Genomic DNA, 26909 nt, shown 5'->3' with positions numbered 1-26909 from the left:
CGCCGCCGCCGCCGCCGCCGCCGCCGCCGTCTTCCTCCGCGCTCCGGACCGCGTGTGACAGGTGAGCCCCTCAGGCACCCTCCCCGCCCAGCCCTGCAAGGCCTCTGATGTCCCCCACTGCCTTGTCCCTCCTGGTCTGGCCACCTGGGACAAGGCCACATGCGCTCTCTGCCGTGCAGAGGTCTGGGAGCGCTGCACATCGGACTTGGCGCAGCGATGGAGGGGCCCCAGCGTGGGGGCCCAGCCGCAGGCCGACAGATGCCGGGACGAGGAAGAGGCTGGAAAGGAGGGTAGACGGAGGGGAAGGGAAGGGTGGTGGTGCCAGGGGTCCCAATGCTAATAAAGAATGGACTCTGCTTCTGTTTTGTCTGAGACTCTGTTTTTGGGGTCAGGGCGCTGAATGGGCTTAGGGGGCACATGGATGGGGGGGTCAGGAGGGAGAATCACTCACTCTCTTGAGAGAAATGGGTTTGGCCCTGCCTGTGAGACCAGAAGAGAGCTCTGGGCCGGGTCGGGCCTGGCCTGGCCAGCCTGGGAAGGAAGGAGGGGGTGGGGTGGGGTGGGGTGGGGTGGTAAGACCTCCCTGCACAGCCAGGAAAGGGGGCAGGACAGGGAGGGGCAGGGCTAGGAGGGGCCCTCCTACCTTTTTCCGGAGCTCTGGCCCTGCCCTGCCCTCCACTCACTTTCCACACCCCTAAACTGAAAGTGGCCTACCTCCAGTTGTAAGCTAAGGAGATCCCGTGGGTCCCTGGTAGTCTAAGAATTAGGTGTAAACACACTGTGCACACACACAAAGCATCTCACACATAAACGAGGGCACGCACAGACACTAATATACAATATATATACACACCAGCATGCACGTGCTTTTGCGCACAAGGACCCCCGGCACGCACGCTAGCAACACACACGGACAGTGACGTATGCATGTGACATGCTTGGCATGTCAATCAATGACACAGATATACACACACTCAGGACACATACATGTGCAATAGTATACACACACGCAACACCATAAGCACACATGACGCGTGTTACACATAGAAGAGCATACAAATCCACGCATAGCGATAGTCACGTAATGAACACGTTGGTTCCATACGCCCATATGCCGACAACTCATCCATGATTGTCCGTATACAGTAGGTACATGGTGGCACCTATGTCTAGATACATAGATCTAAAGAAAATCATGTCATTGTCATTACACAGATTTACGTGATTGCACGAGTGTGTCATATATTGCAAAATGTCAGGGAACAGCATGCACGTACATATTCTGTGCCAGGCATGTTGTAACTTACACACTCACAGTCGCAGCCCCACAGACACATAATAGCACACGCATATACACACACGTTTCTGTGCACATATGTAGACTAATACAGCGGCCCCCTCCCGTGTATATATGCCTGTTCTCTACACGCGTACTCTACACATGCGTGCAAATGATGGCGTGCCTGCGTGCCGGGACATAAACAGCAGCAGCGCACACGTCGTGGAGCACACACTGATGCACACGCTACTTTAGGGAAGTGAGGATGCCACCTCCTCCCCATGTACTCCCCCGCAGTTTCGCCAGCTCCAGCCAGGGTGGAGCCCACAGTCAGGGGCTCTGCCGCTCAGTGCTGCGGCTGCTGTTCCCCGGGGGTGCCACACGAGGGCCCCCAATGTCGGCGGAGACTGGCTTGTCTGCAGATGGACTTAATTCCAGGTTCGGAGGGGACAGGGGCTGCCTCCCCGAGGCCCCTCCCAACACCGCTGTCTCTGGGGACTCCATCCAGGCCCCTGTCCCCACGTACAGGTTGACTTGTGGGTAGAGGAGTTCCCATGTCCTTGTCCCCAAAGGCCATCTTCCCATAGCACAAAGGCCTGAGGCTAGGCAGAAGATGAATTTCCTCGCAGTCCGGGGCAAAGCCAGCCCAACAGGCCATGTGGTCTCCCCAGCTGGCCCAAGATGGCCAGATTGTCCCCAGAATGAAGTCTGCCGGGAAGAAGCCGAAGCAATTCCAATTTCTACCTCTGTCTGTTTCTGTCTTCCTGTTCTCATTCTTTTGATTTCTCTGTCTCTCTCTCTCTCTTTGTTTCATCTCAAATCTCATCTTTTCTACACCTATCCTTTTTCATTGCTGGCTCTATCGGTCTTACCACCTCCTGTCTCTGTCTCTGCTGGGGCCGATGTGGGGAGGACCGTCTGCAGCCCCCTCGCCTCTGTACAAGGAAGGCGCAGGGGCCTGTGGGGCGAGGGGTGGGAGGCTACATGTCCGGGGTACTGGGCTGGGATCCCGTGAGGAAGCAGCTCTTCCCTCTGTCCCGACCCGGCCTGCTGGTCCAGCCCACCAGTCCAGCGCTATCACCATGGAAACGAGCAGCCGACTTCCTATTGGTGGGCGGGAGAAGACGGGAGGGGGAGGGGAGGCTCCTGGACTGGAGGGGACCCCCGCAGTCCCCAGAGCTGAGGCCAGCAGGGACAGAGACTATGAGGCAAGCGGCCCACCGACCCAGGCCTCCTTAGGACCAGCCGACCGCCCAGCAAGCGGGAGAGCAGCAGCAGAGAGGGGGCAGGAGATAAAGGACCAGAGCGGATGGTTGAGGATCACCCCCAGCGGCTCCTGCACACCCTAACCAGGCTGAGGGTCGTGATGGATGGCCAGACTCGCAGACGCTGACGGACAGACAATGACACCGATGCACACAGCTGCACAGCACTGAGCTGCTCGGATACAACCAGTGACAGCATCACACGCTGCCACAGCCCTGCAACACAGACACCCCCACACACAGAGAAACAACTGGTAACTCCGAAACAGGCACAGTGACACGCAGAACCACTACCCCCAACACACACGAGTGGGGGCATCCGTCCTCCAAACACACGCAAGACAGCGCTGCCCCGACACACAGAGCTGGAGACACACACCAACCCTCACCCAGGCGCTTCTGGGGGTGGCCTCTGCCCATCCTCCCTGCCCCCACGGGGACACCCTCGCTCCTCCACACACCCGCACACACACACAGCCACGAGCAAACACAGCTCGCATACCCCTGGCTTCGGCTCTGGCAGCTCTCACTCCTGCAGCCTCCTTCGTGGGTGAGGAAGATCGGCCAGCCTCGGATGGAGCCTCGGTGAAGCCAAGAGCTCAGAGAGGAGAGGGTCTGGCCTGGCATGACCCTCGCCAGCCCCTCCGCTTGGCCGGGTGATGTCCCCCTGCCCGGGTCCTGGGGCCCCTTGGCAGTATCATGGAGCAACTGACACCCCTCCCACGGCTGGGGGACCCCAGAGCCATGGAGCCATGGGCCCTGCCTGCCTGGCCGAGCTGGACTCCGGGCCAGGGGAGCGAACCTGGAGGCGCGACCCCAAGCATTGCTGATACTCCGGCAGCTCTGCAGGGTGGAGAGCAGAGGCCTGAGGAGAGCTCCGAGCCTGAGGGAGCCCAGAGCCCCGGGGCTACGGGGGGCATTGACCCCGAAGGAACCAAAACTGGGCTGCCTGGCCTGAGGCACCAAGCAGCCAGCTCCAGACCCAGCTGCCCGAGGCTGGAGGACGAAGAGGTGGAGGCTCTCCCTAAGGTAAGGGAGCCCGGGAGGGCCGGGGTCTACGTGGTGGGGCCTCTCATGAGGCCCTCCAGCCTGGGCATCACAAGCGACCCCACGTCTCCTCTCCTGGCCTGTCTCTGTCTGGGGGTCCTTCTCTGTGACTGTGTGCCATGCCTTCGCTGGGCAGGAATCTCAGGGGCTCCATTTTTTGCCATATGTCTGTCCTTCTGACTCTCTGCCTGTCTGCTACATCTGGCCCTGTCCCTACCCCTTCCCTCTGTGAGTCTTTCTCTGATGGTCTGTCTGTGTCTCCTCCTCTGAGAGTCTCTGTCCTTGGGGGCTGGAGGATCCCGGGCGGTGGTGGTGGGGATTCTGGAGGTGTATGGTGGAATCAGAGTTAAGAGGAAGCAGATTCAGGGGAGGGGGCTCAGTGCTGGGCTGAGCCAGGTAGGACAGGGTCTGGGGTAGGTGTGAGCAGCCTCCTATAGAAGATGGAAGGGCCAGGGCTTTGGGGGAAGGAAGGGGACACAGGGCCCATAAGGAGCATGGAGGGGTGGGGCTGGGAGCTCGAGCTGGCATTTCCCAGGAAGAGATGGGCAGAGACGGAAAGAATTGGGGATGAGCAGAGAGGGTCCCAGGGCTGGGGGAGGCCAGTGTGGGCCCCTTCTGGGCCTCCTATGCTTGTCTCTGAAGGCCTGGGACATGGGGGAGAACCTTCTCGTTTCCATGTCTCCCTAGACCGTTGGCGGGCAGGATGCTTCCATATGGAAGGCTTGGACTAGGGAGGGTGTGTTCCTGAGGTGCTGTGTCCTGTCCTTCCCCGTGCCAGGGCAAGCTGGACATGGGCTTCGGGGACAGGCCCAATCTGGAGCTGTTGAGGGCCCTGGGGGAGCTGCAGCAGCGCTGTGCCATCCTTAAGGAGGAAAATCAGATGCTGGTGAGGCTTGGAAAGCAAGTCCCGAGTCCTGGTTGGAGCTGGGGGAAGGCAGACTCAGACACCCCAGCCCTCTGCCTCAGCGTCCTCCTGATCCCGTAAACTATCCCTCCAAGTGGGGGCTCCATGGAGGTGATAGGACCCCAAGACCCAGACAGGGTGAACCCCTACCTAGACTTGCCAAGGGCCCCACTGTGAGCCCAGGGCTCTAACCCAAGTCCTGGGCAGTTAGGATTGGGTCCGTGGGGTGCTCCCCACATGCCCCAATTCTGGCTGACCCCTTGTCAGAGGAAGAGCAGCTTCCCTGAGACAGAGGAGAAGGTGCGGAGGCTGAAGCGGAAGAACGCCGAGCTGGCGGTCATCGCCAAGCGCCTGGAGGAGAGGGCCCGGAAGCTGCAGGAGACTAACCTGAAGGTGGTGAGGCTGGGAGGCTGCTGGATGGAGGCTGGGTGACCAGGGAGAGAGGGGAGCCAGGCCAGGTCTGAGGGAGTGGGGCTTACGAGTCATGGACTCCTAGCACCCAGGAAAGCAGGAATCCAGGGGCCACGGGGTAGGCGGGGCAAATGCTGGCTGGGCTAGGGGGCCGAGGGTTTCTGGAGTTACAGGAGGGAGGGAAGGGCTAGGCAGGGAGTTCCTGAACAGGCAGGGAGCAGGTTTCTGGATTACCACGTGCTGGTGCTGGCTGCAGCCTCCCGCTGAGCTCATCTCTGGGTGCAGAGCTGGTGGGGGCAGGGATGAAGACCCATGACAGTGGCAGCCCTGAATTAGCAGCATCCTTTGGGCCTAAACTAGGATGTGGAGTTAACCCTCTCAGTCCTGTCTGAGGATTTGCAGGGATGGAGTCAAGCGTGGCTAGCGGTCCCCTAAAGCCCCCAATACAGGGTGGCAGCAGGAGACCACACTTCCAGGTTTTCATCCTCACCCCTGCATTGAGAGGAGCTGAGGAGTGGGAGAAGTGCCCCAGCCCTCAGATGACCGTTGGCCTTACCCTCCTCTGGCCAGGTGAGTGCCCCTGTGCCCCGACCTGGGGCCAGCTTGGAGCTGTGCCGGAAGGCCCTGGCCCATCAGCGAGCCCGGGACCTCAGTGAGACAGCCAGCGCCCTGCTGGCTAAGGACAAGCAGATCGCTGCCTTGCAGCGGGAGTGCAGGGAGCTGCAGGCCAGGCTCACCCTGGCTGGCAAGGTGCGAGGCCCTGGTCACCCCTTCCTGGTCAGTCCTACACCGGGGCCGCCTGCCTGGCTTGTGGGATGTGGACGAGATGTTGATGAGATGCAAATGAAGCGGGAAGGTGGAAGCTGCCGGGGAGTAGGTTCCCCTGGCAACGGCCCAGGTGGGAGCGGGGAGAAAGAGCCTGAACTGAAGGGGGTGGAGCCATGAGTCCCAGACCTGGGAATTTCAGTGCTCCAGTCTTCGGGCTGTATGCCAGCGGGCCTGGCTGTATGCATCCACACATACCTCACAGTTGTGTGAAGCGATGTTCACAAGGCATTTAGCACAGTGCCGGGCACACCGTGAGTGCCCCATAAATGCGTTACCGTGACTGCACAGGGGCTCGAGGCAGCATGCGGCCGTATACGCATGCACCTGTGACCAGGCCTGTACGCAGGGGAGGGTCTGCACGTTCCCGCGCGTCGGAGCCCCCCCGGCAAGGTGGAGGGCGGACTCCGCCGGGGATGGCGTGGGGGCGGGCCGGGGCTAGGCCTGACTCCCCTCCCTGTCCCCCAACCCCAGGAGGGCCCCCAGTGGCTTCACGTACGGGACTTCGACCGGCTGCTGCGCGAGTCCCAGCGGGAGGTGCTGCGGCTGCAGCGGCAGATCGCCCTGCGCAACCAGCAGGAAACGCCCCCGTCGTCCCGGCCCCCGGGCCCCGCCGCCTCGGCCAGAGCAGGGGCGCCCGCCCCCGGGGCCCCGGGAGAGGTGAGCTCTGGCGCCAGGGCAGGTGTGTGGGCGTCTGTAGGTGGGGGTGGGGGCGGCCCCGGGATCTCCCCCGGCATGGCGCTCAGAGCCCCGAGGACCCGCCGGTGGCGTGCGCCCTCCACGGGCCAGGGAGCTTTTCCGACCCCGGAGGAGAGGGTCGCCCGTACCTGCGCCGCGCCGACCCCGGCCATGCCATTCGGGGTCCGCACTCCGCAGGCCTGCGCCCCGCCGCCCCTGCCGCGGTGCCAGTGGTACGGCCCGGCCGCAAATCCCCAGTTGCCCTGGCAGCCGCCCGGGGCCCAGCCCGCGCCGCCGCCTCCCGCCGCCGCCCTAGCGCGGGGACGCCCCCTTCAGCGCCCGCCTGGTCCGCCAGGCCCGGCCCTGGCCCCCCGGGGGCGGCGGTGCGTCCGCCTCGGCTCCAGGTACGGGCGACCCTCGCTGGGCGCTAGGCTTAGGCAGCTTCTGTCGCGAGGGCTTGGGACCCCACTCCGGACCCCCAGAGCTTAGAGGTCTGGCTCCTCTCCATCCTCTCTACTCGGGCGGCTCCTAGGTTACCTCCTTCTGGGAAGGGGGGTGAGAGAAGGGGCTCCCTAGCGACCAAGGCCTCCGGGCGGGGGGGGGGGTGCTTCTTGCTCAGATGTTGCCCCTCTGCCAGGCCCAGGGAGGGAGATGTACCTCCCATCAAGAGCGGCCCTCCCCTGGAGTTTGCACAGATGAATCTCCAGTGCGACAGGGTGTGCTTGGGGGAAGCTAGGACGAGGGTCTGGCCAGGCTTGCAGTGGTCTAGGCAAAGGCCGGTGCGGATGATCCAGAATGCCTAGCTCTGGGGGGCACCACGTCCCTGGGGGCCCAGGCCGGCTCCTAGCTCTCTGCCAGTCACTGAAGGACACCCAGGACGGTTATTGAGCGCAGAGCAGGGCTGCTGTTAGAAGCTAAAAAGGGAAAGCTTTGGCCTGGATAAGGGACCCATCTCCCAGGGCACACATGGGTCTCAGGATCTCAAAGCAGTGTGTCTGGAGGACGCAGGGGTGCAGCCTCTGCACTTCCGCATCACTGGGGATGTGGGCAGGCAGCAGCCCCCCTCCCTTCTTTGCTGACTTTGAGATGGGATGGGCAGGGGTCCAGGCTGCCCTGGGGCCCTGTTCTCAGGTGCCGGCCCCCATCCCTGGGCATTTCCAGGCCACGCCCCAGGAGGATGTGGAGAACCCACCCGCCATCCTAGGGGAGCCCGAGAGACAGCAGAGGGTGCAGCAGCTGGTAAGTCCCAGGTCAAGGGCTGGAGGCAACCAGTTGTGGGCAGGTCTGCCTTCACACATGAAGAGCCCTTGGTTCTGACCCCACAGGAGTCAGAGCTCAGCAAGAAGCGAAAGAAATGCGAGAGCCTGGAACAGGAAGCCCGGAAAAAGCAGAGGCGATGTGAGGAGCTGGTGAGCTCCCAAGGGCCTCCCCAAGTCCAGCCAGGTGGTGGGCTCCCTCTCCCCTTTCACCTCTCTTGTCCTTCGGGGCTCTCTTGCCCTGCCTGGCGCAGGCTCCTGGTGGGGGGGAAGGCGTTGTCTGGGAGGGCCAGGTCCTCTGTGTGGGGAGAGGAGGCGTGTGGGTGCTGGGCTCCCTCCCCAGAGCTCCCCTGGTCTCTCAGGAACTGCAGCTGAGAGAAGCCCAGAATGAGAATGCCCGCCTCGTGGAGGAGAACTCTCGGCTCAGTGGGAGAGCCACGGAAAAGGAGCAGGTAGCCGCTCTGCGCATGTGCTGTGGGGCCGGGCTTCTGCTGGAGCCCTGGTCCCTGGGCCGGGAGCTGTCTTCTCTACCCCCTGCACTGGGCTAGCGTATGAAGGGTACTGTTCCCCTGGCGAGGGAGCTGCTGGGACAAGGCTGACCCCCTGGCTCCCTGCCCCCCCCACCAGGTGGAGTGGGAGAATGCAGAGCTGAGGGGCCAGCTCCTGGGGGTGACGCAGGAGAGGGACTCGGCCCTTCGCAAGAGCCAGGGCCTTCAGAGCAAGCTGGAGAGCCTGGAGCAGGTGCTGAAGGTGAGGAGACGGTGGACGTGGGGGGAGGCTCTCGGTCCCTGGCACGGGGGAGGGTGGGACGGTAGAATGCGCCCTATGTGGGGTGCTGGGGTCTGCGGTCTAGTCCTGGTGCCGCCAACCCCTGCCCTTCTCTGGCCTCGGTTTCCTTCTTAACAGAGGGTTTCTGGAACACATAGGGTCTGAGGCTCCCTCGCCTTCGAGCTGCGGAAACGGTGGAGCGGGCCGGCCTTGACCCAGGCTCTTGTGTTCTAGCACATGCGGGAGGCGGCCCAGCGGAGGCAGCGGCTGGAGGTGGAGCATGAGCAGGCCCGGCTCAGCCTGCAGGAGAAGCAGGAGGAGGTCCGGAGGCTGCAGCAGGTGGGCGCGGCTGGAGGGAGGGGTGGTAGGCCGCTGGAGCCCTGTCATCCACTCGTCCAATGAGCGATTGCTGAGCACCCCCTGAGTGCCAGGTTCTGTGCCAGGCACTGGAGGACAGTGGGGGGGAAAGATCAGGTCCCAGACCAATCAGCAAATAAGCAGATGGTCGAGGGAGACGACCCTAGTCACTGGCCCATCGGGGGACGTGAGCAGGGTGATATGACAGAGTGCCTGAAATGGGGCCCCTTGAGAGAGGTCGGCAGGGAAGGCCTCTAATACCTTAAGGGTGAGAAGGAGCCAGCTGAAGAGCGCTCCAGGTGGGAGACTCGAAGTGCAAATGCCCCGTGGCAGGAAAGAGTGTGGGGTCCAGACCAGTGTGGCTAGAATAGAACGACAGGAATAGGCAAGAGCCAGATCTCGTCAGGCCTTAAAGAAGAGTTTGGATATTTTGTTCTCTGGGCGGTTGGAAGGTGTTGGAAGGTCCCAAGTGGGGAGATAGCATGATCTGATTCGGCATTTTAGAAGATCACTTGAGCAGCACCACGGAGTGGGGGGGTTTGGGGGAGTGGGCGAGGAGGCAGGTGGGAGATGGTGTCCGTCTGGACTAGGGTGCAGGCAGTGCACCTGGAAAGGGGGAGGATTTGAAATATGTTTTGGAGATAGAATTGATAAGACTCCATAGGATTCTAGTGGAGCCCCTGCTCCTTTCAGCTATTTGCTGAGTCCACCCTGAGGGACAGCCCTAGGGAGGTGAAGGGTGAAGAGGCAACAGATGTGAGAATTAGGGAGTCCTGAGTTCTCAGTTCGATTTTGGCCAGGTTTGGGTTTTGTCTTAAACACTCAAGTGGACATGTCCATAGAGAGTTGGGTCTACGGGTCTGGAATCACGGGAAGTTGGTCATGGACATTTCGGAGTCATCAGTGTGTCCAGTCTTGTGACTAGACGGGACCCCCTTGGGAGAGAGTGAAGAGCGTAAGGTGCCCTGTGCCCTGCAGCACCCTAACATTCAAAAAGGGTAGAAGACAGGGAGCAGGTGAAGGAGGCTGAGAAGGAGCGCCCCAAGGGGGAGGAGGGAAGCCCAGAGGGTGGATGTCCCAGAAAGAGAGAAGCAGTATCCGCCCTGCCTCTCCTTGACCCTTAACTTCTGACTGGAGGTATGGTTCTGGGGTGGGAGTTTGAGGGGGGGAAGACCCTCAGCCTCCCCCCTCCCAGCCCCCCTTTCCTCTTCTTCTCCCCCACCTTTCCCCCCTTTCCTCCCTCCCTTTGCCCTTGCTGCCCCTCCTCTATCTGTCTCCCTTTATCCCCTCCCCTGTTCCTCATCCTTCCCCTCCAACATTTTGCCTCCTCCTCCCCGTAGGCCCAGGCCGAAGCCAAGAGGGAGCATGAAGGGGCCGTGCAGCTGCTGGAGGTAGGGTCCCGGCAGGGGGCCACCGGCAGCACCAGTTTGGGGGGGAAGGCGGGGAAGTTCAGAGAGAGCCGGACTCTGTGGGTGTGGGCGGTGTGGGGTTTGCAGAAGGGCCCTTAAATGCTCCAGAGCCTAGGGAATCCCCTCCACCATTGGCCTAGTTCTCAGGCAAGGGCACAGCTGGGCCGGGGCTCCTGGGTCTGGTGGCAGCAGTCCCCCACTGCCACCCACCCCCAGAGGCTGCCTTCACCCTGAAATATCCTTCCGTTTAGGAACTGCCCAGTCAGTCCAGGGAGCCGACCAGGTAGTGTCCACTTGGGCCCTCTCTCCCTCCCTCCCTCCCTCCCTCTCTGCGCGATGCCCGCCGTGAGCGGTGCTAACCTGTGCTCTGTGCTTTCCTTTCCTGCCGCAGTCCACCCTGGATTCCATGCAGGTACAGCCTCCCGCCACCCCCTCCCTGGGCTGTCCCCTCCCCCACACCTCTCTGGGCGGGCTGAGCTGCGTCTCCTTCCTCAGGTCCGAGTGGCCCCAGCTCTCACGTCCAACAGAGGAGGGTGTGACTGGTAGCAGAGACCCGAGAACCTGTAGATGGGCTGGGATTCCTGCAGGACATGTGGGCCACCTCCTCGACCCAGACCTACCACAGTGCTTGGCAGACACAGGGCCGTCCCTCCTCTAAAACCTAGCCACTCAGACCATGAGGAAGTTCATCACCAGTCTAACCCATGATCCTCTTGATCTTGGCCAGGGGAGAGGCCCCAAATGTTGGGACTCTCCTGAAACCTGAGAAAAATACTTTGAGAATTGGCTCCTTCCTGCCACAAAGATGTCCCTAGCTCCTGTGTGGGATCTCTCTTGAGGGTAGGGATTTGGGTCACTGACTGTGGGAGGGTGACAAGCAGCAGAGCTGAGCAAACTCCTGAGGAGGGACGAGCAGTGGGACTGGCAGTGGAGCTGGGAGTGGGCGACATTCCTTTTGGCCTAGAAACAGCTGGAAGCAGGGGTGCCACTGCTTGGGGTGTGAGGATGTGCTGAGTGGGAGGCGGGCCCCCCACAGGTCAGGTACTTCACCCCCAGCTCAGACACTCTTAAGGCAGCAGGGCAGCCAGGCTGAGCGGATATGAGCTGAAGCCTGGTGTGGGCTCCTTCTGTGTGGACAAGGCACAGGATGGGACTGGGCAGCTTTGCTGGGCCTGGTGGCTTATGGGAGGTCTTGGCCCAGGTCCGGGTTCGAGAGCTGGAGGGGCAGTGCCGCAGCCAAACAGAGCGCTTCAGCCTCCTGGCACAGGAGCTCCAGGCCTTCCGCCTGCACCCCGGCCCCTTGGATCTACTCACCTCTGCCCTGGGCTACAGTACCCTTGGGGAACACCCCCCACCCCCCTGCTGCTGCTCCACCCCCCAGCCCTGCCGGGGGTCTGGCCCCAAAGGTAAGGTGGACCCCAGTGATGTTAGTCTGGAATCCCCAGGTCTGCAGCTTTTCTATAGAGCAGAGCGTTCAGAGTCAGAGAAGGCTAGCAACTCACCCTAAGTCACACAGCAAGTTGGTGCCAGGCCTGGCTAGAACAAGGCTCTGATGGGGGAGAAATGAGCTCACAGGAGTGGCTCTTGTGGTGTCTGGCAAGGCATCTCGGCCACTGCTCCTGTCCTCCAGCAAGACTCTGTGGTCACGGCTAGGAGCTGGGCCCTGGGAATCAGCAGCTGGCAGTATGGGCCTGTGAAGAGCTGGGTCAGGCGTCAGTCCGATCGGGGGCCCCCAGCCCCCTCTCACTTCACAGCCCACGTGATTTTGAGCATGCTGCTAAATCTCTGTGGGCTCTGGTTTCCTAAGCTGTAAGACGGGAAAATTCAGTGCACCTCATCGAGCTGCTCTGAAGATCATGTGAAATAATCTGTGTAAATCACCTCCACCCCTGCTTAGTAAGTTTCCCTCAAGCATCTCCCGCTTAGAAGGAACTGTGGCTGTGGAGGGCCTGACTCTCCTCTCCGAGCAGCCCCGCCCTTGCTCCCTGGTCCCTCCTCAGGCCACAGACCCCACATGCCATCTTCTCTTTAGACCTTGATCTCCCTCCGGGCTCCCCTGGGCGTTGCACCCCGAAGTCTTCTGAGCCTGCCCCTGCCACTGTTACCGGGGTCCCTCGAAGGACGGCCAAGAAGGCAGAGTCCCTCTCCAACTCCTCTCGCTCTGAATCCATCCACAATAGCCCCAAGTCATGCCCCACGCCCGAGGTCAGTACTGGGGAGGGGTCTGTGGAAGGGGAGTGGGTGGCCCTATCCTCCTCTGGGGTCCCCAGGAGTTGGGTGGCTGCTGGCCCATGTGGGGTCCCAAGTTGGGAAGTGGAGCCAGGCCCTGGGAGAGAAGGGCTCCCCTGCAGGCCCTACTTTGGGGCTGCCCAGCCCCACCCCTCTGGGGCTCAGAGAGGCCCCAGAGTCCCGAGCTGGATGGAGGGAGACGCTTTGGCGCCAGGATCCCTGTAATGAGACTGCTCATGCGAGTGTCTGTAGCAGAAGCAGACGGTTGTGTGGGAAAGCACACAGGTTCTGGGAGTCCTAGGCGAGTCTCTGACCTTTTCTGGGCTTTGGTTTCCTTGTCTGGATTTTGGAGCTAATAAACCCTGCCTTGTAGCGTTGTCATGAGGATTACATGAGAAAATAAAAGACAGAGCACTACTGCAGGGCACACAGTAGATGCTTAACGTGTGGCAGCTATTTTCATTACCAAGTGCTTGATCACCTTGTTCTCTCTCGACCTCCCAAACCCCAGAAATATGGGGGCGGCAGGTCAGGAGCCGGCCTCCTGTCCAAGGTTGTGGAAAGCGGTAGAACCCAGCCCCGGCCTCTACTGCCCCCTTGTGGGCAAGGCTTTGACCCTGTGGTTGGGCGGGCCACCCTGTCTCCCCGGCTCCAGACCCTCCTTGCAGGGACTTCTCAGCGCCTCTGCCTCCTTGCCTCCAGTTCTTCCCAGTTGGGGTGCTTTGCTGTGTTTTTCCCTTAGGGAGAGAAACTGCCATTGGTCGCCCACCGCATATCGCATATCCCACCGCATATCACATATCCCACCGCATATCGCATATGGGTGTGGCTGGCTGCTTCTCCGATGGGGAAAGCGGTCTTACTTCCTGGGCTGGTGCAGTAGAGGCCAGGGCCCAGAAGGGATCCAGGTTATTCTCACTACCCTTTGCCAGGGCAGCAAGGCTCTGCCAGGACCTGCGGGCCAAGGTGCTGATTTAGAAAACATCAGGGATCCTTGCTGCTGGCCTTGTCCGGCATGTGCTCTCTCTCCCTTCCCAAAGCAGCGGGTCCTCTGGCTCATCCTGGAAACTTGCCTGCTTTGCCATCTGCCCTGGGTCTCGAAGAGGACTGGCCCCTTCTGTTTGCCCACAGGTGGACACGGCCAGTGAGGTGGAGGAGCTGGAGGCAGACAGCGTCTCCCTGCTCTCAGCAGCACCCGAGGGCAGCCGGGGAGGAGCCAGGATCCAGGTCTTCCTAGCACGCTATAGGTGGGCCCCTCCCCGCTGCTCCGCATTTCCCTAGGGTCTCGGGTGTACGGGAGGAAGGGACCAGGTGGAGAAGAAAGAGGACTCTGGAGGTGGTGGGGGCGGTACAGGGATCCTGGTTGGACGGGTCCTCTCAGCCTAGTTGGGCCGGGTGGGCGCAGTGAGCGCTCTACTTGGCTACTGATGGACCACCAAGGGTCCATAAAAGCCTAGTACAGTGGGAGAGAGGAGGCGGGCCGGGGAGGCAGGGTGCAGGTCACCGTCTCCTTTCTCCTCCGCACCTCCTTCAACAGCTACAACCCGTTCGAGGGCCCCAATGAGAACCCAGAGGCGGAGCTCCCTCTTACGGCTGGCGAGTACATCTACATCTACGGCAACATGGATGAGGACGGCTTTTTTGAAGGTAGGAAGGTAGCAGGGTGGTTCTGTCCATTCCCCTGCTTTTAAGCTGCTCGTCCCAAAGACCTGCACCCACCCAGAGCCGCTCCCCAGGCTGCTCAGCCCACGAGGACTTTTCTGACCCTGCTAAAAGGCAGTACAGAGTCCTGGCGGCCCGTGGGGAAGGGATCTAGGAAAGGGGCAGCTGGTCTGACCGCAGATCGGCCGTCAGCAGGGCGGGGCAGCGCCCACCACAGTCCAGGTGATGGACGGAGTCACAGGGAATGTGGGCTAACTTTGCTTTTGTGCTGCCAGACAAGGCATGACGGTGCTTAACTCTAGTGACATCGAGGTCAGGCATGTGGCGTAGAGCTGATGCCGGACTCCAGGGTTGTGCGGAGGAGGAAGCAGGGTCCAGAGCCCCGGAGAGGGGGTTAGGAAGAAGTCAGCAGGTGTCCGGGCCCAGGCAGGGCATGGGCTTCAGAGCAGCTCTCTGGGGCCTGTGAGGAGCTCAGGCAGCAGAGCGGCTGCCCCGTGACTGAGACTGGGCAATAGGGCAGGGCCTGCCGAAGAATCGGTCTCGGGAAACTCTCCAGGTGGCCCTGGCCACATGGCAGGGAGAACGATGCTGTGCCGAGACTGGATTGTGGTGCAGGCAGGGCAGGGTGAGGGCCATAACCACGGACGGGGATTTAGGAAAGAGGTCAGGTCTGAATCCCTAAGGCCCAAAGTTTGGGAAGGCCAGGTCTTCAAGCCTGCCCAGCATGCCTTCCCCAGGCCCAGCGGCCGGTCTTTGTGTAGCTCCTATGAATGATGGTAAACAGCTCAACTCCCCGGAGATGTGGATAATGGAAGTGGGATTAAATATTTCCCAGAAAAATGACGTTTTCAATGAAAAAACCCCCAGAGCACGTACCTTTTCTTGGAGGGGGAGCAGCCAAAACACAAAAAGTAACAGACCCCAAATTATTAGAATTTGAACTGTCCGATCTGAGATAGACTCAAAGGCCTGGAGACAACTGGGCCCCTATTCCCCGTCAGACTTCGCTTAAGTGACAGCTTTGTCTACGTCTGGCGCCTGGACCGCTGTCCGCCGTTCCAGCTTCGGGAACGGGGACCTGGCTCTGGCCGGAGCTCCGGCACCAGCCTTTCTGGGCCGTGAATCCGCTCCTTCCTTTCCTGTCCCTTCCGTAGCATCAGTGCTTGTACTGACGTCCTTGGGCTGCCGGACCAAATTACCGACTGGCTGGCTTGAAACAACAGAAATGCATTATCTCACACCTCTGGAGGCCTGACGTTTGAAATCAAGGTGTTGGCAGGGCCATGTTCCCTCTGGAGGCCCTTGGGGACACTCCATTCCCTGTCCCTTCCAGCTTCTGGTGATTCCAGGTGTTCCGTGGCTTGGGACCACGTCACTTCAGTCTCTGCCTCTGTAGTTACGATGCCGCCTCCTCTTTTCTCAGGGTCTTGCTCTGTGCGACTCCTATAAGGACATTTGTCATTTGATTTAAGACCCATCCATATAATCTAGAATGATCTCATCTCAAGCTCTTGAACTTAATTACACCTGCAGAGATGCTTTTTCCAAATTAGGCCACAGCCACAGGATCCAGGGATTAGGATGTGGACATATTCTGGGGAGGGCTCCAGTCGACCCTCTCCAAGCGCTGATAGTATCGAAGTTATTGGAAGTCACTATTGTTTCTTCAAGTTTCCTTACTTTCTCCCCCTCCTAGCATAAGCGGAGAGTGAGGGTGCTGGGGAAACTCGCCGGCCCTCCGGCTGCTCAGACCTGGCTTCCTCTTCCACACCCTCTTCCTTAAGCCCCGGCCTCTGTTTCCTAATAAGGCACGGCAGCCACCAGCTCGTCTGTTCCCTGGGAACCCTCTCCCCTCTCCCAAATTAGCTGAGACGTGACATGCTGTGTGCCCAGTTTCTTCCTTCCCGGACATCCCTCGTTGTCACGTGTTCAGGGGAACCTGCCCAAGGTAACAGAACCCACCTCTGGTCGCTGCCTGGACTGACCGCTAGTCATGTTCCTAGACCCCGGCCCGTGGTGGGTCCTCATCCCTTCTCGAACCCACAGGGGAATCTTCTCTGGCACTCACATCTTTTGTCCCTAGAGGTTCTCCCCTTGCCTTAACCAGGTGGTGCTTCCCTCTCCCACCGAGGATGTCTGTTTTCCATGACGGGAAGTTGAAGGGCGCCCCGTCCCCACTCCTCAGGCTGAGAGTTTTTGAACGCACAGAGAAATGCAAGAATGAGACAGTGAACACCCATAGCCTCACCACCTGGAATCAACAGGTGTTAACCTTGTGTCATATTTGCTTTTTCCGTCTGTAGGTTAAAAAAGAAAAATGAGGTAAAAGCGAGTTGTAGACATGACATTTTGCTCGGCTCACATCTCCTTAGAACACGGACGTTCTCTGGCAGCCTGGCAGAGCCTAGGGCCGCCCAGGTGCTTGTTAGAAATGCAGGCTTGCAGCCCCACCCAGACCTGAGTTAGAATCTGCATTTTAACAAATCGCCAGGCGATTCAGATGCACGCTAAAATTTAAGAAGCGCCGTCCTCTATCACCACAGCCCTGCGATCACACCTGTGAATATTAGCAATCATTCCCTACCGATGACCGTCCCTGCCCTTTAAAAGTGCTCGCGGATAAATGTTGATTTGAATCAAATGCTTAAGATCGTGCACCAACCATGGCTAAAATGCATTATTGGACTGGTTTTTCTCTACCTCCTCTCTGTCTTCCCCTTCCCTGCCCTCCCTCTGCCAGGGGAGCTCATGGATGGCCGAAGGGGTCTGGTCCCTTCCAATTTTGTAGAGCGTGTGTCCGACGATGACCTCCTGACCTCCCTCCCTCCGGAGCTGGCCGATCTGTCCCACAGCTCAGGCCCTGAACTCAGTTTCCTGAGTGGAGGTGGGGGTGGCAGCAGTAGCGGGGGCCAGAGCAGCGGGGGCTGCAGCCAGCCCAGACCTGAGGACGAGGCTGCAGGGAACGAGCTCAGTCCGAGCCCCCAGCCCAAGGGCCTGGGCGGGCCCCCTGCTGTGCCTTACCCCCGCAGTCTGGTGGTCCTCAGGCAGCTGGCCCACAGTGTGGTGCTGGCCTGGGAGCCGCCTCCTGAGCGAGTGGAGCTACGTGGCTACCATATCTGCGTGAATGGGGAGCTGCGTCAGGCCCTGGGGCCGGGGGTGCCCCCCAAGGCTGTGCTTGAGAACCTGGACCTGCGGGCCGGGCCCCTCCGTATTTCTGTGCAGGCCCTGACCAGCCAGGGCAGCTCCGACCCTCTGCGCTGTTGCTTGGTGGTGGGTACCCGAGCCGGGGTGCTACCTAGCCAGCTGCGGGTCCATCGACTGACGGCCACGTCTGCTGAGATCACCTGGGTGCCCGGCAATAGCAACTTGGCCCATGCCGTCTACCTCAATGGGGAAGAGTGCCCCCCTGCCCGCCCCAGCACCTACTGGGCCACCTTCTGCCACCTGCGGCCGGGTACCCTCTATCAGGCCCGAGTAGAGGCTCAGCTCCCACCTCGAGAGTCCTGGGACCCAGGCTGGGAGAGGCCGGAGCAGCGGGCTGCCACCCTGCAGTTCACCACACTCCCGGCAGGTACGCACGCTTGGGCTGGACTGGCCGTGACACCCAGAAGGCCAGGCCGCGGGGGTTGCAGGGGAACCGCGAAGTAGGCTGCTACCTTGAGGTGAGTGTCCTGCATCCCTGGGTCTTGTGCCCTCCTCCCCCCAGGCCCGCCTGATGCCCCCCTGGATGTGCAGATCGAGCCGGGACCCTCCCCCGGAATCTTGATCATCAGCTGGCTCCCTGTGACCATCGACGCTGCCGGCACCTCCAATGGCGTCCGGGTCACAGGCTATGCTGTCTATGCTGATGGGCAGAAGGTATGGCCTGGGGACTCTGCCTGCCCGTACCCCGGGAACAGGATGGGGGTCTCTCCTTGCCGTGCTCAGAGGACGAGTCTCCCCAGCCTGGCACAGAGGTGCCCCTGGCACCTGCCCGCTACCTGCACTGCTACCCTCGCTTCCTGACGCGCGGCCCTCCCGGCCTCCCTTCCCCAGCTGCGTTCCGTCTCCCCTGCAGATCATGGAGGTGGCCTCGCCCACGGCAGGCAGCGTGCTGGTGGAGCTGTCCCAGCTGCGGCTGCTGCAGGTGTGCCGCGAGGTGGCCGTGCGCACCATGTCGCCCCACGGCGAGTCGGCCGACTCCATTCCAGCTCCCGTCCCCCCGGCCCTGGTGGCAGCCTGCCCACCAGCCACGGTCTCCTGCCCCTCACCACGACCCGGCTCCGAGGCCAGACCTCCCCTTGCTCCAGCCTCCCCAGGGCCTGGAGACCCCAGCTCTCCCCTCCGGCGCCCTGACCCCCGTGGAACACGAGAGCCCCCCGGAGGCCCCCCTGCCGGAGAGACACCAAAAGGATCCCACGAGGAGCCCCCGGCACCTTGTGCTCAGGTACTCTACTGCGGGAGAAGGGGACAGGCGGAGGCTGGGAGAAGGCCTCGGGCTTGGGCCCTTCCTCACTGCCTGCCATTCCAGGACGAGGCTGGGGCAGCTGTGTCGGGTGCGTCAGAGGACGGGAGGGCCAGTGAGCCATCCGCGGCCGAGAGAGCTCCCGACCCGGCAGCTTCGCCACTGGCCAAGGAAGAGGCTCTCCCAGCGCCCTGCTCCGCCCAGGGAGCCCTGGGCCGGCAAGTGCCCTGTGCTGAGGGCTGCCGCGGAGGAGACCCAGGGTCTGGGCTGAGGCCCAGGGCTGAGGTACGGGGCTGGGGCCACACTGGGCCATCTCACAGAATTGGGGCTGCCTCCCTGCCTCTGCCAGCCCAAATCTGGGTGTCCTCTCCATTGATTTTCTGCTCTGGTCTGTGCTCCGAGTCTGCTGCTATGTCACTTCATCTTCCCAGATTTCTCTTTTCCTTTGGGCTACTATCCTCCTTCCCCCCACACCTCCCTGCCCCCACCCTGTGCACACCCCCCATTCGAGACATGCCCCCCTCTCCCTCTGCCAAGGGACCTCTGTCGTTCCGGCTGGGGCTGACCCTTCCAGAGCCCCTGTGCCTCCTCAGACCCTTCCCTCTCTCCTCCTTTGTCTCACCTCTCACAGAGGGAGGACACAGCAGAGCTCGGGGGCCGTCTGGTGAACTCCCTTGCGGACCATGGCCGCAACTCAGATCTCTCAGACATTCAAGAAGAGGAGGAGGAGGAAGAGGAAGTGGAGCTGGGTTCCAGGACTTGTTCTTTCCAGAAGCAGGTTGTTGACCACAGCATCAGGGAGAATGGGGCCAAGGTAATGGGGGGAGGAGGGGCTGGTGGGCCCTAGACCTCGGGTTCCAGGAGCCTCTCACCCCCGTGCCGGCAGCTGCTCTGGCCACCATTGAGTGCCAGCGACATTGTGTGTAGGTGTGTGGCCTGGGCCCTGTCCCAAGCAGTCCATAGGAAGTTGCTCAGGGTTGACCTCTGCCCTCCTGGGAAGAAAGGAGAGGAGGAAGAGCTCTCTTCTGCCCCTTCTCCTGCTCCAGCCCACCAAATGCAGAGCCCTGGCCATCTGAGATCCCTGCGGGGAGCTTCCAGGGAGGGTCAGGGAGGCCTCTCTGCTGTTTACAGGCACGGTCTGCTCCCTGATGCTCCCATCCCTCGGGGCCCCAACGTCTGTGCAGCCTGGTCCTTGGGTGCATTCCCCAATTCCTCCTCCAGCTGTGCTCTCCATGTGCTGTAGGACTTTGGGCCAGCCCCCTCTCTGGTTTTTCCTCTTGGAGGAAGCTGAGGGAGGACTATTGGGTTGCCTGCAACCCCTGTCCTCATTTGACGACAAAGGTCACAGCTCTCTCCCCTTCCCACGGACCTCTCTTCCCTGCTGCCCTTCCCCCCCAGCCCCAGCCCCAGCCCGACCCCTTCTGTGAGACTGACAGTGACGAGGAGATTTTGGAGCAGATCCTGGAGCTGCCCCTCCAGCCATTTTGCAGCAAGAAGCTTTTTAGCATCCCTGAGGAGGAGGAAGAGGAGGACGAGGAAGACGAGGAGGAGGAGGAAGACGAGGAGAGGCCAGGGGCAGGCTGTTCTTCCCGAGACCCCAGCCCACCTGAGCCGGCGGCGCTGGGGCTGGGCTCTGACAGTGGTCAGCCTCGAGGACCTGGCCCGTGTCCCTTGTCTCCAGAGCCCTACAGGGCTGGGGACCGCCTGGAAGACATGCCTGGACTAGCGGGTGGAAGCAGCCGGAGGCGAGGAAGTGGCTCCCCCGAGAAGCCCCCAAACCGCAGGAGGTCCCCAGATCCCCGTGAACACTGCAGCCGACTTCTCAGCAACGGCGGGACCGGGCCCCACACGGGAGAGGGGCAGCCCCCCTGTGGGCGAGGGGACCAAGGGTGTGCCAGAGGCTGGTGGGAGAGGGCGGCCGCCCCCTTCCCGGAGGTGCTCCCGAGGCCGGGCCCCAGAATCTAGCCTGGCCAGCTGCCTCTCCCCCAAGTGCTTGGAAATCAGCATCGAATATGATTCTGAGGATGAGCTGGAGGCAGGCAGCGGGGACATCAGCGTCACCAACTCCTGCTACCTCGGAGATGGGGAGGCCTGGGGCACAGCCCCCATAGGAAGGTCCAGGGGGCCTCTGAAGGCTAATTCAGGCCCCAACCCCTACCCACGCCTTTCGGCCTGGGAGAAGGGGGAGCCAGAGCGGAGAAGCCGCAGTGCGACTGGCAGAGCCAAGGAGCCACCCTCCCGGGTCCGTGCCCACTCCCCACCCTGGCAGCCCCCTGCCTGCTGCCGCCTGGTGGCTCTGCTTGCTGCCCACCAGCCGCTCCCATTCCACGCTGCCGCCTCCATCTGCAGAGGTGGGGCTGGGGCTCTGGGCTCCCTCCCCTACCTCCTCCCACCCACATTCCACTGCTTCGCTGCTTCTGCCTCGGAACTGGGATGCACAATATTCTGTGATCGCTAGTCTCCAATTGCCACCAGCCAGCCCCCTGCCCGCGGGCGGGGTGGCCCTTTTCTCTGCGTAGCTAGTTGCATCTTCGGGACACTGACCCTGAGAAGAGGCTCTCCTCTCCCACGCTCCTCCGCCAGCTCTAAGAGCTAACCTTAGTCCCCTCCACTGCACTCATCTGCTAGGCTGGCCGGAGCCCGGGTCTCCCCTCCCGCCCTCCTCCCGCCATGGGGGTGTCTGATGTCTCCGCGAGACGGGGCCAAGGCTCCAGGAGAGGAATGTTGTGCCTCTGCTCTGCTGTGCTGCTTCTGCTGACCAACGGGGCAGAGCTGGGGAGCACTGCGGGGTCCCGGCCCACCCGCGGGGTGGTGTGTCACTTCTGCTGTCTGTTGCCCTCTTTGCAGGCAGCAGAGACCGGGGAGCCCAGAGAGAAGGACAGCTCTGGGCGGAGGGGCCCCTCGCGGAGAGGAGCCCAGGCCCCCAGGGCATGTGCCACCGAGCTGGGTGAGCATCTGACGGGAGCTGGGCTGGGCTGAGGGGGCCTCTCCTAACCTGAGCCTTTGGCCGGAGCTTATGGTCCCTGCTCTCTCCGCAGCCCCTTTGAGGAGCCCCCCAGAGGAAGCGCTGCTTTACCCGGACCTGCCTGTCAGGGTCTTCGTGGCTCTGTTTGACTATGATCCTGTGTCAATGTCGCCCAACCCTGATGCTGGGGAAGAGGAGCTCCCCTTCCAGGAGGGCCAGATCCTGAAGGTGACTGACTGACTGCGGGGGGAGAGGGGTGTCCTCTCTCTTTTCCTGTCCTGGAGGTGTCCTAGTCTGCATGGGTGAGAACACAGCCTCCAGAGCCAGATGCTGTGGCGTTGAATCCCGACTCTGCCCCTTGTAGCTGTGCAACCTTGGGTAGATGAACTAACTGCTCTGGGCCTCAGTTTGGTCCCTGGTAAATGGGGATACTGGTCATGCCTGCCCCACGGAGGCGGCTGAAGGTTAGGCTCAGTACACACAGAGGACTTCAGCTGCCCCGCGTGCAGCACAGGCTAATAACCGCTGCTCTTAACATTATAGTTTGTACGGAGTCTCCAAATACTTGAAGGTTTTTTGCTGTTGCTCTGAGGTTCCAGAGATCTAGTCTGGGGTGGGCTGGGGGCATGGACGTGCAGACAGTGAGTGGCGATCATATGAAAACGGCCATCTTCTCTCATCCCTCTGATCCTTATTCTCGGCTCTTTCCCCGTTTCCTGTTTCATGGCCCACGAAAGGGAGAGCGTTCTGCAATCCTGGTGGGGTGCTGCGGGGCTCAGGGCCCAGACCCCAGGGAGCGAGCTGCCCTGGCCTCCTGAGACAGCTGGTCTCTGCCTTCAGGTGTTTGGGGACAAGGATGCTGACGGCTTCTACCAGGGTGAGGGTGGCGGCCGGATGGGCTACATCCCCTGCAACATGGTGGTTGAGGTGGCCGTGGCCAGCGCCGCGGAGAGACAGCAGCTGCTCCAGCGTGGCTATCTGTCCCCGGATGTTCTCACTGAAGGCTCAGGTATGACCTGCTGCCGTCCCTTACCTACCTCCCACCACGCCACCTCCAACTCAGCCCTTCCTGAGCAGTTTGTAAGGCCGGGGTGGCCGGGGGGCCTCGTTCATCCAGAGCCCAGCAGAGCCCGTGGCGTTGCAGAGACTGAGGCCTGTGTGGCCCCAGCCGTGGGATTGCCACGTGGCACGGGGCTCTGCCGAAGAGGGGGTGGGCCGCGTAGTTTCGATCCTGGAGGCTGGGGTTGGGAGAAGAATGCGCTTTAGAAACTTGAGCACGAGAACCCAGGCACAGGCCAAAGAGGAGACTCCAGAGTCACTACCCTATCCCCCTCCCCTGCCTCAGTTTCTCTCTCACATATACTTGCCTTTCTGGATCAGGGAATGGTCCCTCTGTGTCCTCTACAGCCCGCACAGCCGGGCCTCCCCCCAAGCCCCGCCGCTCCAAGAAAGGTGGGTGAGACCCCCTTCTCCCTCGGGGCCTGTGGAGATGAGTGGGGTGGGGGGCACTGCTTGGCTCTCCGGGGAGACACAAGCGGGGTTTTGTGCAAGTAAAGGGAGTTAGGGCAGACCTTCCTCCACATCCATTCCCTCCCTTGGGAAGCCTCCTTTTAATGGGGATGGGGAGTGGTTTGCCAGGACCTCTGCTCTAAAACACACCTGACTGTAAATTCTGTGCCGCCTGGGGCAAGTCATTTACCTTCTCTGGGTCTCAGCTCACTTCCAAACCCAAGGGGCTGGGCTCCGTTCTCAGAACATCTTTCTCCTGCACCCCTTGTGTGAGACTGAGCAGCCTGCCCTGCTCCAGCCCCAGCCTGGGAGGAGGAGGGGGCAGGGGCGGGGCTCAGTCACACATTCTCTCCGCAGCTGAGGCCGAAAGCCCTGCCCCTGCCCGACCCTGTGCAGGTGAGGGGCCGTTCCTGTGCTGGGGATACTGGGAAAGAGGTGGGGCTAGATGGTCCCTCTGGATCTCCCTAGGGGCTGCAAGTAGTGGAGAGGTGGTGAATAGGGGGTCAGCAGGCCCCCAGGGTGGAGGAGAATATGGCCTGGGGGGTGGTCCAGAGAGAGGCCCTAGTCCTCTCCCCTTTCCCCTGCAGGCCACCCCCAGCACGTCCCCTCTGCCGGCCTGAAATCTCCCCGAACCATGGTGGCTGCGTTTGACTACAACCCCCGGGAGAGCTCCCCCAACATGGACGTGGAGGTGACGACCCACAGACAGAGCCCAGCCAAGGGGGTGGTGGCCTCCCCAGCCAGGGCTGACACCTGCCCCTTGGGTTCTCCGCAGGCAGAGCTGCCCTTCCGGGCAGGGGACATCATTACTGTGTTCGGGGACATGGACGATGATGGTTTCTACTATGTGAGAACATTAAGGTGGGGGGGTGCCATACCCCCCTCACCAGCCCTGTCAGGGAGGGCCTTCCTAGGGCCAGGGAGGGGGATGAGCGAGGGAGTCACTGCCCCTGACAGTGATACGGATCTCAGGCTCTTCCCCCAGGGGGCTCGGGGCCAAGGGGGTGGGGCTGAGGCCTCTTTCCTGGTCTCGGCCTCACCAGCGTCTCCTCTGCAGGGGGAGCTCAATGGACAGAGGGGCCTGGTTCCGTCCAACTTCCTGGAGGGCCCTGGGCCTGAGGCGAGCGGCTCCGACAGGGAGCCCGGGCCACCCCAGTCTGAGAGCCAGGTCAGTGAGGAGCTGGGCTCCCGGCTCAGCAGTTGAGGCTCTACCCTGCTGGATTGGGGGGGTGCGGGGATGAGGACAGTGTCGGGGGAGGGGACCACCTGGGCTATGACCCAGGCGAGCACTGTGCCCAGGCTGGAACTGCCAGGGAGAGTCCAGCCAGGGAGAGCCCAGCCAGGGCCAGCTCCCTCCCAGTATGTGCCCCTCTCTGCAGAGGAATGATGGCTGCAGCCCTGATCCCCGGCCCCTCTGACCCAGCTGCCCACACCCCCGGGCTGATGTAGGTGAGGGGACCTTGTGGAAAAGGACCTCTGGACCCCCCACACCTCTAGCTAGTCATAGCCCGGGTTTCAGGGGAACTCCCACCCTATTGGGTCTCCCTGCCTCCCAGGTCCTTTTAAAGCCGGTTGCCCAGTAAGGCCCAGCTTCCCGGGTCCTCGTTCTTGGAGCCTGCTTCTCCTTGGGGTGGATGGAATATAGTCACGTTCCAGCCTCACAGGGCAGGGAGAGGGGGAGGAGGCCAGGCCCCAGTGGGGAACCTTGTGCTTCCATCTGCCGTATTTCCAAAGGCAAAGGCTATGCCGAGTCCCAGTTCCTGTGAGCTGGGTGACCTGGTGACCGGGCAGGGAGCATGTGAGTCAGTCCGTAACCCATCTCCTCTCTTTGTTCCCTGTTCTTCAGAGAACGAGGAGGAGACGAGTCCAGTGCTAGATGGAGATAGATATATATAGAGAGAGCAACATGTAAGTGGGGGACTGGCCCCCTCTCTTCATGTGACTTGCCGCTCCTTACATCACCATAATCAGAGAGCGCTCCTTTGTCTTGAATAGTGGAGCCGACCTGGCTTTTCTTTGTCCCAGGGAATGGGGGAGGGGGATCTTGCCGTGAGCCAGATCCGGGGGGTAGGATCATTCCCTCCGCTTGCCTTTACGCCGGGCAGTGCCAGCTGTGACAGGAATACATGTCATTTTAGTGTATGATGCCCCATATTAGCGGACCCCTCATATTCTATAGCTCGTGTAGCTTATAGAATATTGTGTGATATCCATAGCATGACTCATCAGTATATTATGATACTATGCGACTGTGGTATTATAATATTGTGATTATTATTGGTGACCAAAGGATGATTCAGCAATGCCACCAGTAATAATAGTCCCCCCACCCTTGTCCTCTGCATCATGACCTGTTAGGGGTCAGATGCATGATTTTACTTCTAATTCTCAATTTTCTCTGCTGGAGGGAATAAATGGGGGGGGGCTTAAACAACTGGAATCCATAGATAACCCCAAACCATTCATCTCTGGGGTTCAGAGACCCCCTTCAGTTGTTTCCCCAGCAACCCCTCCTTCCTGGGTTGTTATGGAAGGAGCCCTGGGAAGGAGTGGGAAGAACCCGGGGCTCGCTGGTTGGCCACTGGCCCTGGCTGGCTAGCAGTAGATGCTTAGACCTCCAGGTGCTGACTGACCTCTCTGTGGGCAGGCCCTGCCACGTCATCAGAGCCTTGGGTGGGGGGGCCCCAGGCGGGGCACCCAGCTCCCCTGCCTCTGGCCTGGGCTCCATGGCTGGCTCTGGCCAGGAGACTGCCAGGCTCTGGTGGCAAGTAGGGGGAGGGTTTTGAGGAAAGGAATGGGGCAGGAGTGGGGAACACGTAAGCTGGCCAAGACCCGACTGGGCTGTGCCAGGCGCAGGAGGTCACAGTAGGGACGTGAGGATGATCAGTAGGATAGGGAGGCTTCCTGGTGGCTCTCCTGTTTACTCACCCCTGTCCTTTAGGCCCTGAACAGCACTGTCTGGGTGGGCCTGGGGCAAGGGGAGCCACTCACAGTTGCCAGTGGAGCCAGGAGGAGCTTCACGAGGGAGAAATGCTAACTGAGGCTGCAGGGCAGCCTCCAGAGCTTGTGGTGGGGCCTGGGAGATGCCCCTCTGGCCCAGGCCCTGCAGGCCTCTCAGAGGCCATGGAAGGAAGAGTCCCGGTTTCCTCCTCGTGGAGTGGCCACTGCCTTCACTCCCTGCAGGGGCTGGGGCACCGCATGTGCGGGGCTGGCCGAGCATGCTTCCCCAGTGAGGCCCTGCAAGAGACTCCTTCCGCAGGGGCGATGGCTGCCTCGAAGCGGTCCTGGGCCTTGCTCTTCCTTTGCTGCGAGGGGATGACAAGGGGGAATTTGGGGCACCCATCCCATGGGGCAGGTCCAAGGACTCTGGAGCTCTGTCAGCCCAGTACCCTACAGAGATCCAGAGAAGGGGCGGGGCTTGCCCAGGTTCTGGAAGCAGAACTGGACTCCGTGTCTGTTCCTTCTGACCCCCAGCTCAGTGCTCCCTCAGCACCACCACACTCATTCGCCTCTCTGAGCTCTGTTGGGGGCGCTGGGGAGGCTCTGGTTCTTGACCACGGCCTGGGACACGGAGGGCTGCGAGCACTTCAGGCACTTAAGGAGTCAGGTTGGGGCATGGAGTCAGGTCCTGACTCTGCCCCTTTTCTCTCATATTCCAGGACTGGGCCAGCTCAACACAGGGGCCCCCCGTGCCCAGAGGCTGGCCCTGGGGCCCTGGCCCTGGTGGCTTCCCCACGATTGACCTCGGGGGGGTGCAGGGCGCAAGCGAGAAGGTGTGGGGTCTCCTCTCCAAGGGAAAGCAGCTCCTAAGGAAACTGGGCTCTGGGAAGAAGGAGTGATGCTGTGGCAGAAACAGCGCCCCGAAGCCCCCAGATCACCAGGTGGGGAAGGCCCTGGACGC

The 26909-nt window shown here is 61.3% G+C and overlaps 1 protein-coding gene and 1 long non-coding RNA gene across 2 annotated transcripts; both read left to right on the top strand.

The window, feature by feature from the left end:
- On the top strand, positions 1 to 356 carry LOC121105027. The gene is made up of 2 exons (XR_005837463.1): positions 1 to 61; positions 180 to 356. It is a non-coding gene; the product is annotated as an uncharacterized LOC121105027 (long non-coding RNA).
- Positions 357 to 3243: 2887 nt separating this feature from the next.
- On the top strand, positions 3244 to 26804 carry TSPOAP1 (TSPO associated protein 1). Its single transcript, XM_040640895.1, is given in 33 exon segments — positions 3244 to 3573; positions 4370 to 4477; positions 4763 to 4891; positions 5477 to 5656; positions 6206 to 6391; positions 7571 to 7648; positions 7735 to 7818; positions 8028 to 8117; positions 8293 to 8415; positions 8668 to 8772; positions 10131 to 10181; positions 10591 to 10611; positions 11401 to 11605; positions 12232 to 12404; positions 13560 to 13675; positions 13966 to 14075; positions 16831 to 17661; positions 17797 to 17948; positions 18148 to 18516; positions 18601 to 18819; positions 19166 to 19348; positions 19939 to 20372; positions 20374 to 20776; positions 21382 to 21481; positions 21573 to 21727; positions 22340 to 22508; positions 22907 to 22951; positions 23366 to 23404; positions 23596 to 23699; positions 23784 to 23855; positions 24066 to 24176; positions 24855 to 24916; positions 26668 to 26804. Coding segments are annotated over 32 exon segments (5505 nt in total). The 3' UTR covers positions 24885 to 24916; positions 26668 to 26804.
- Positions 26805 to 26909: the final 105 nt, after the last annotated feature.

The sequence above is a fragment of the Ursus maritimus genome, unplaced genomic scaffold, assembly GCF_017311325.1.
Source record: "Ursus maritimus isolate PB19 unplaced genomic scaffold, ASM1731132v1 scaffold_24, whole genome shotgun sequence".
Classification (NCBI taxonomy): Eukaryota; Metazoa; Chordata; class Mammalia; order Carnivora; family Ursidae; genus Ursus; species Ursus maritimus.
The sequence above is the reverse complement of the archived record's forward strand: the minus strand, read 5'-3'. Positions and strand labels throughout refer to the sequence as shown.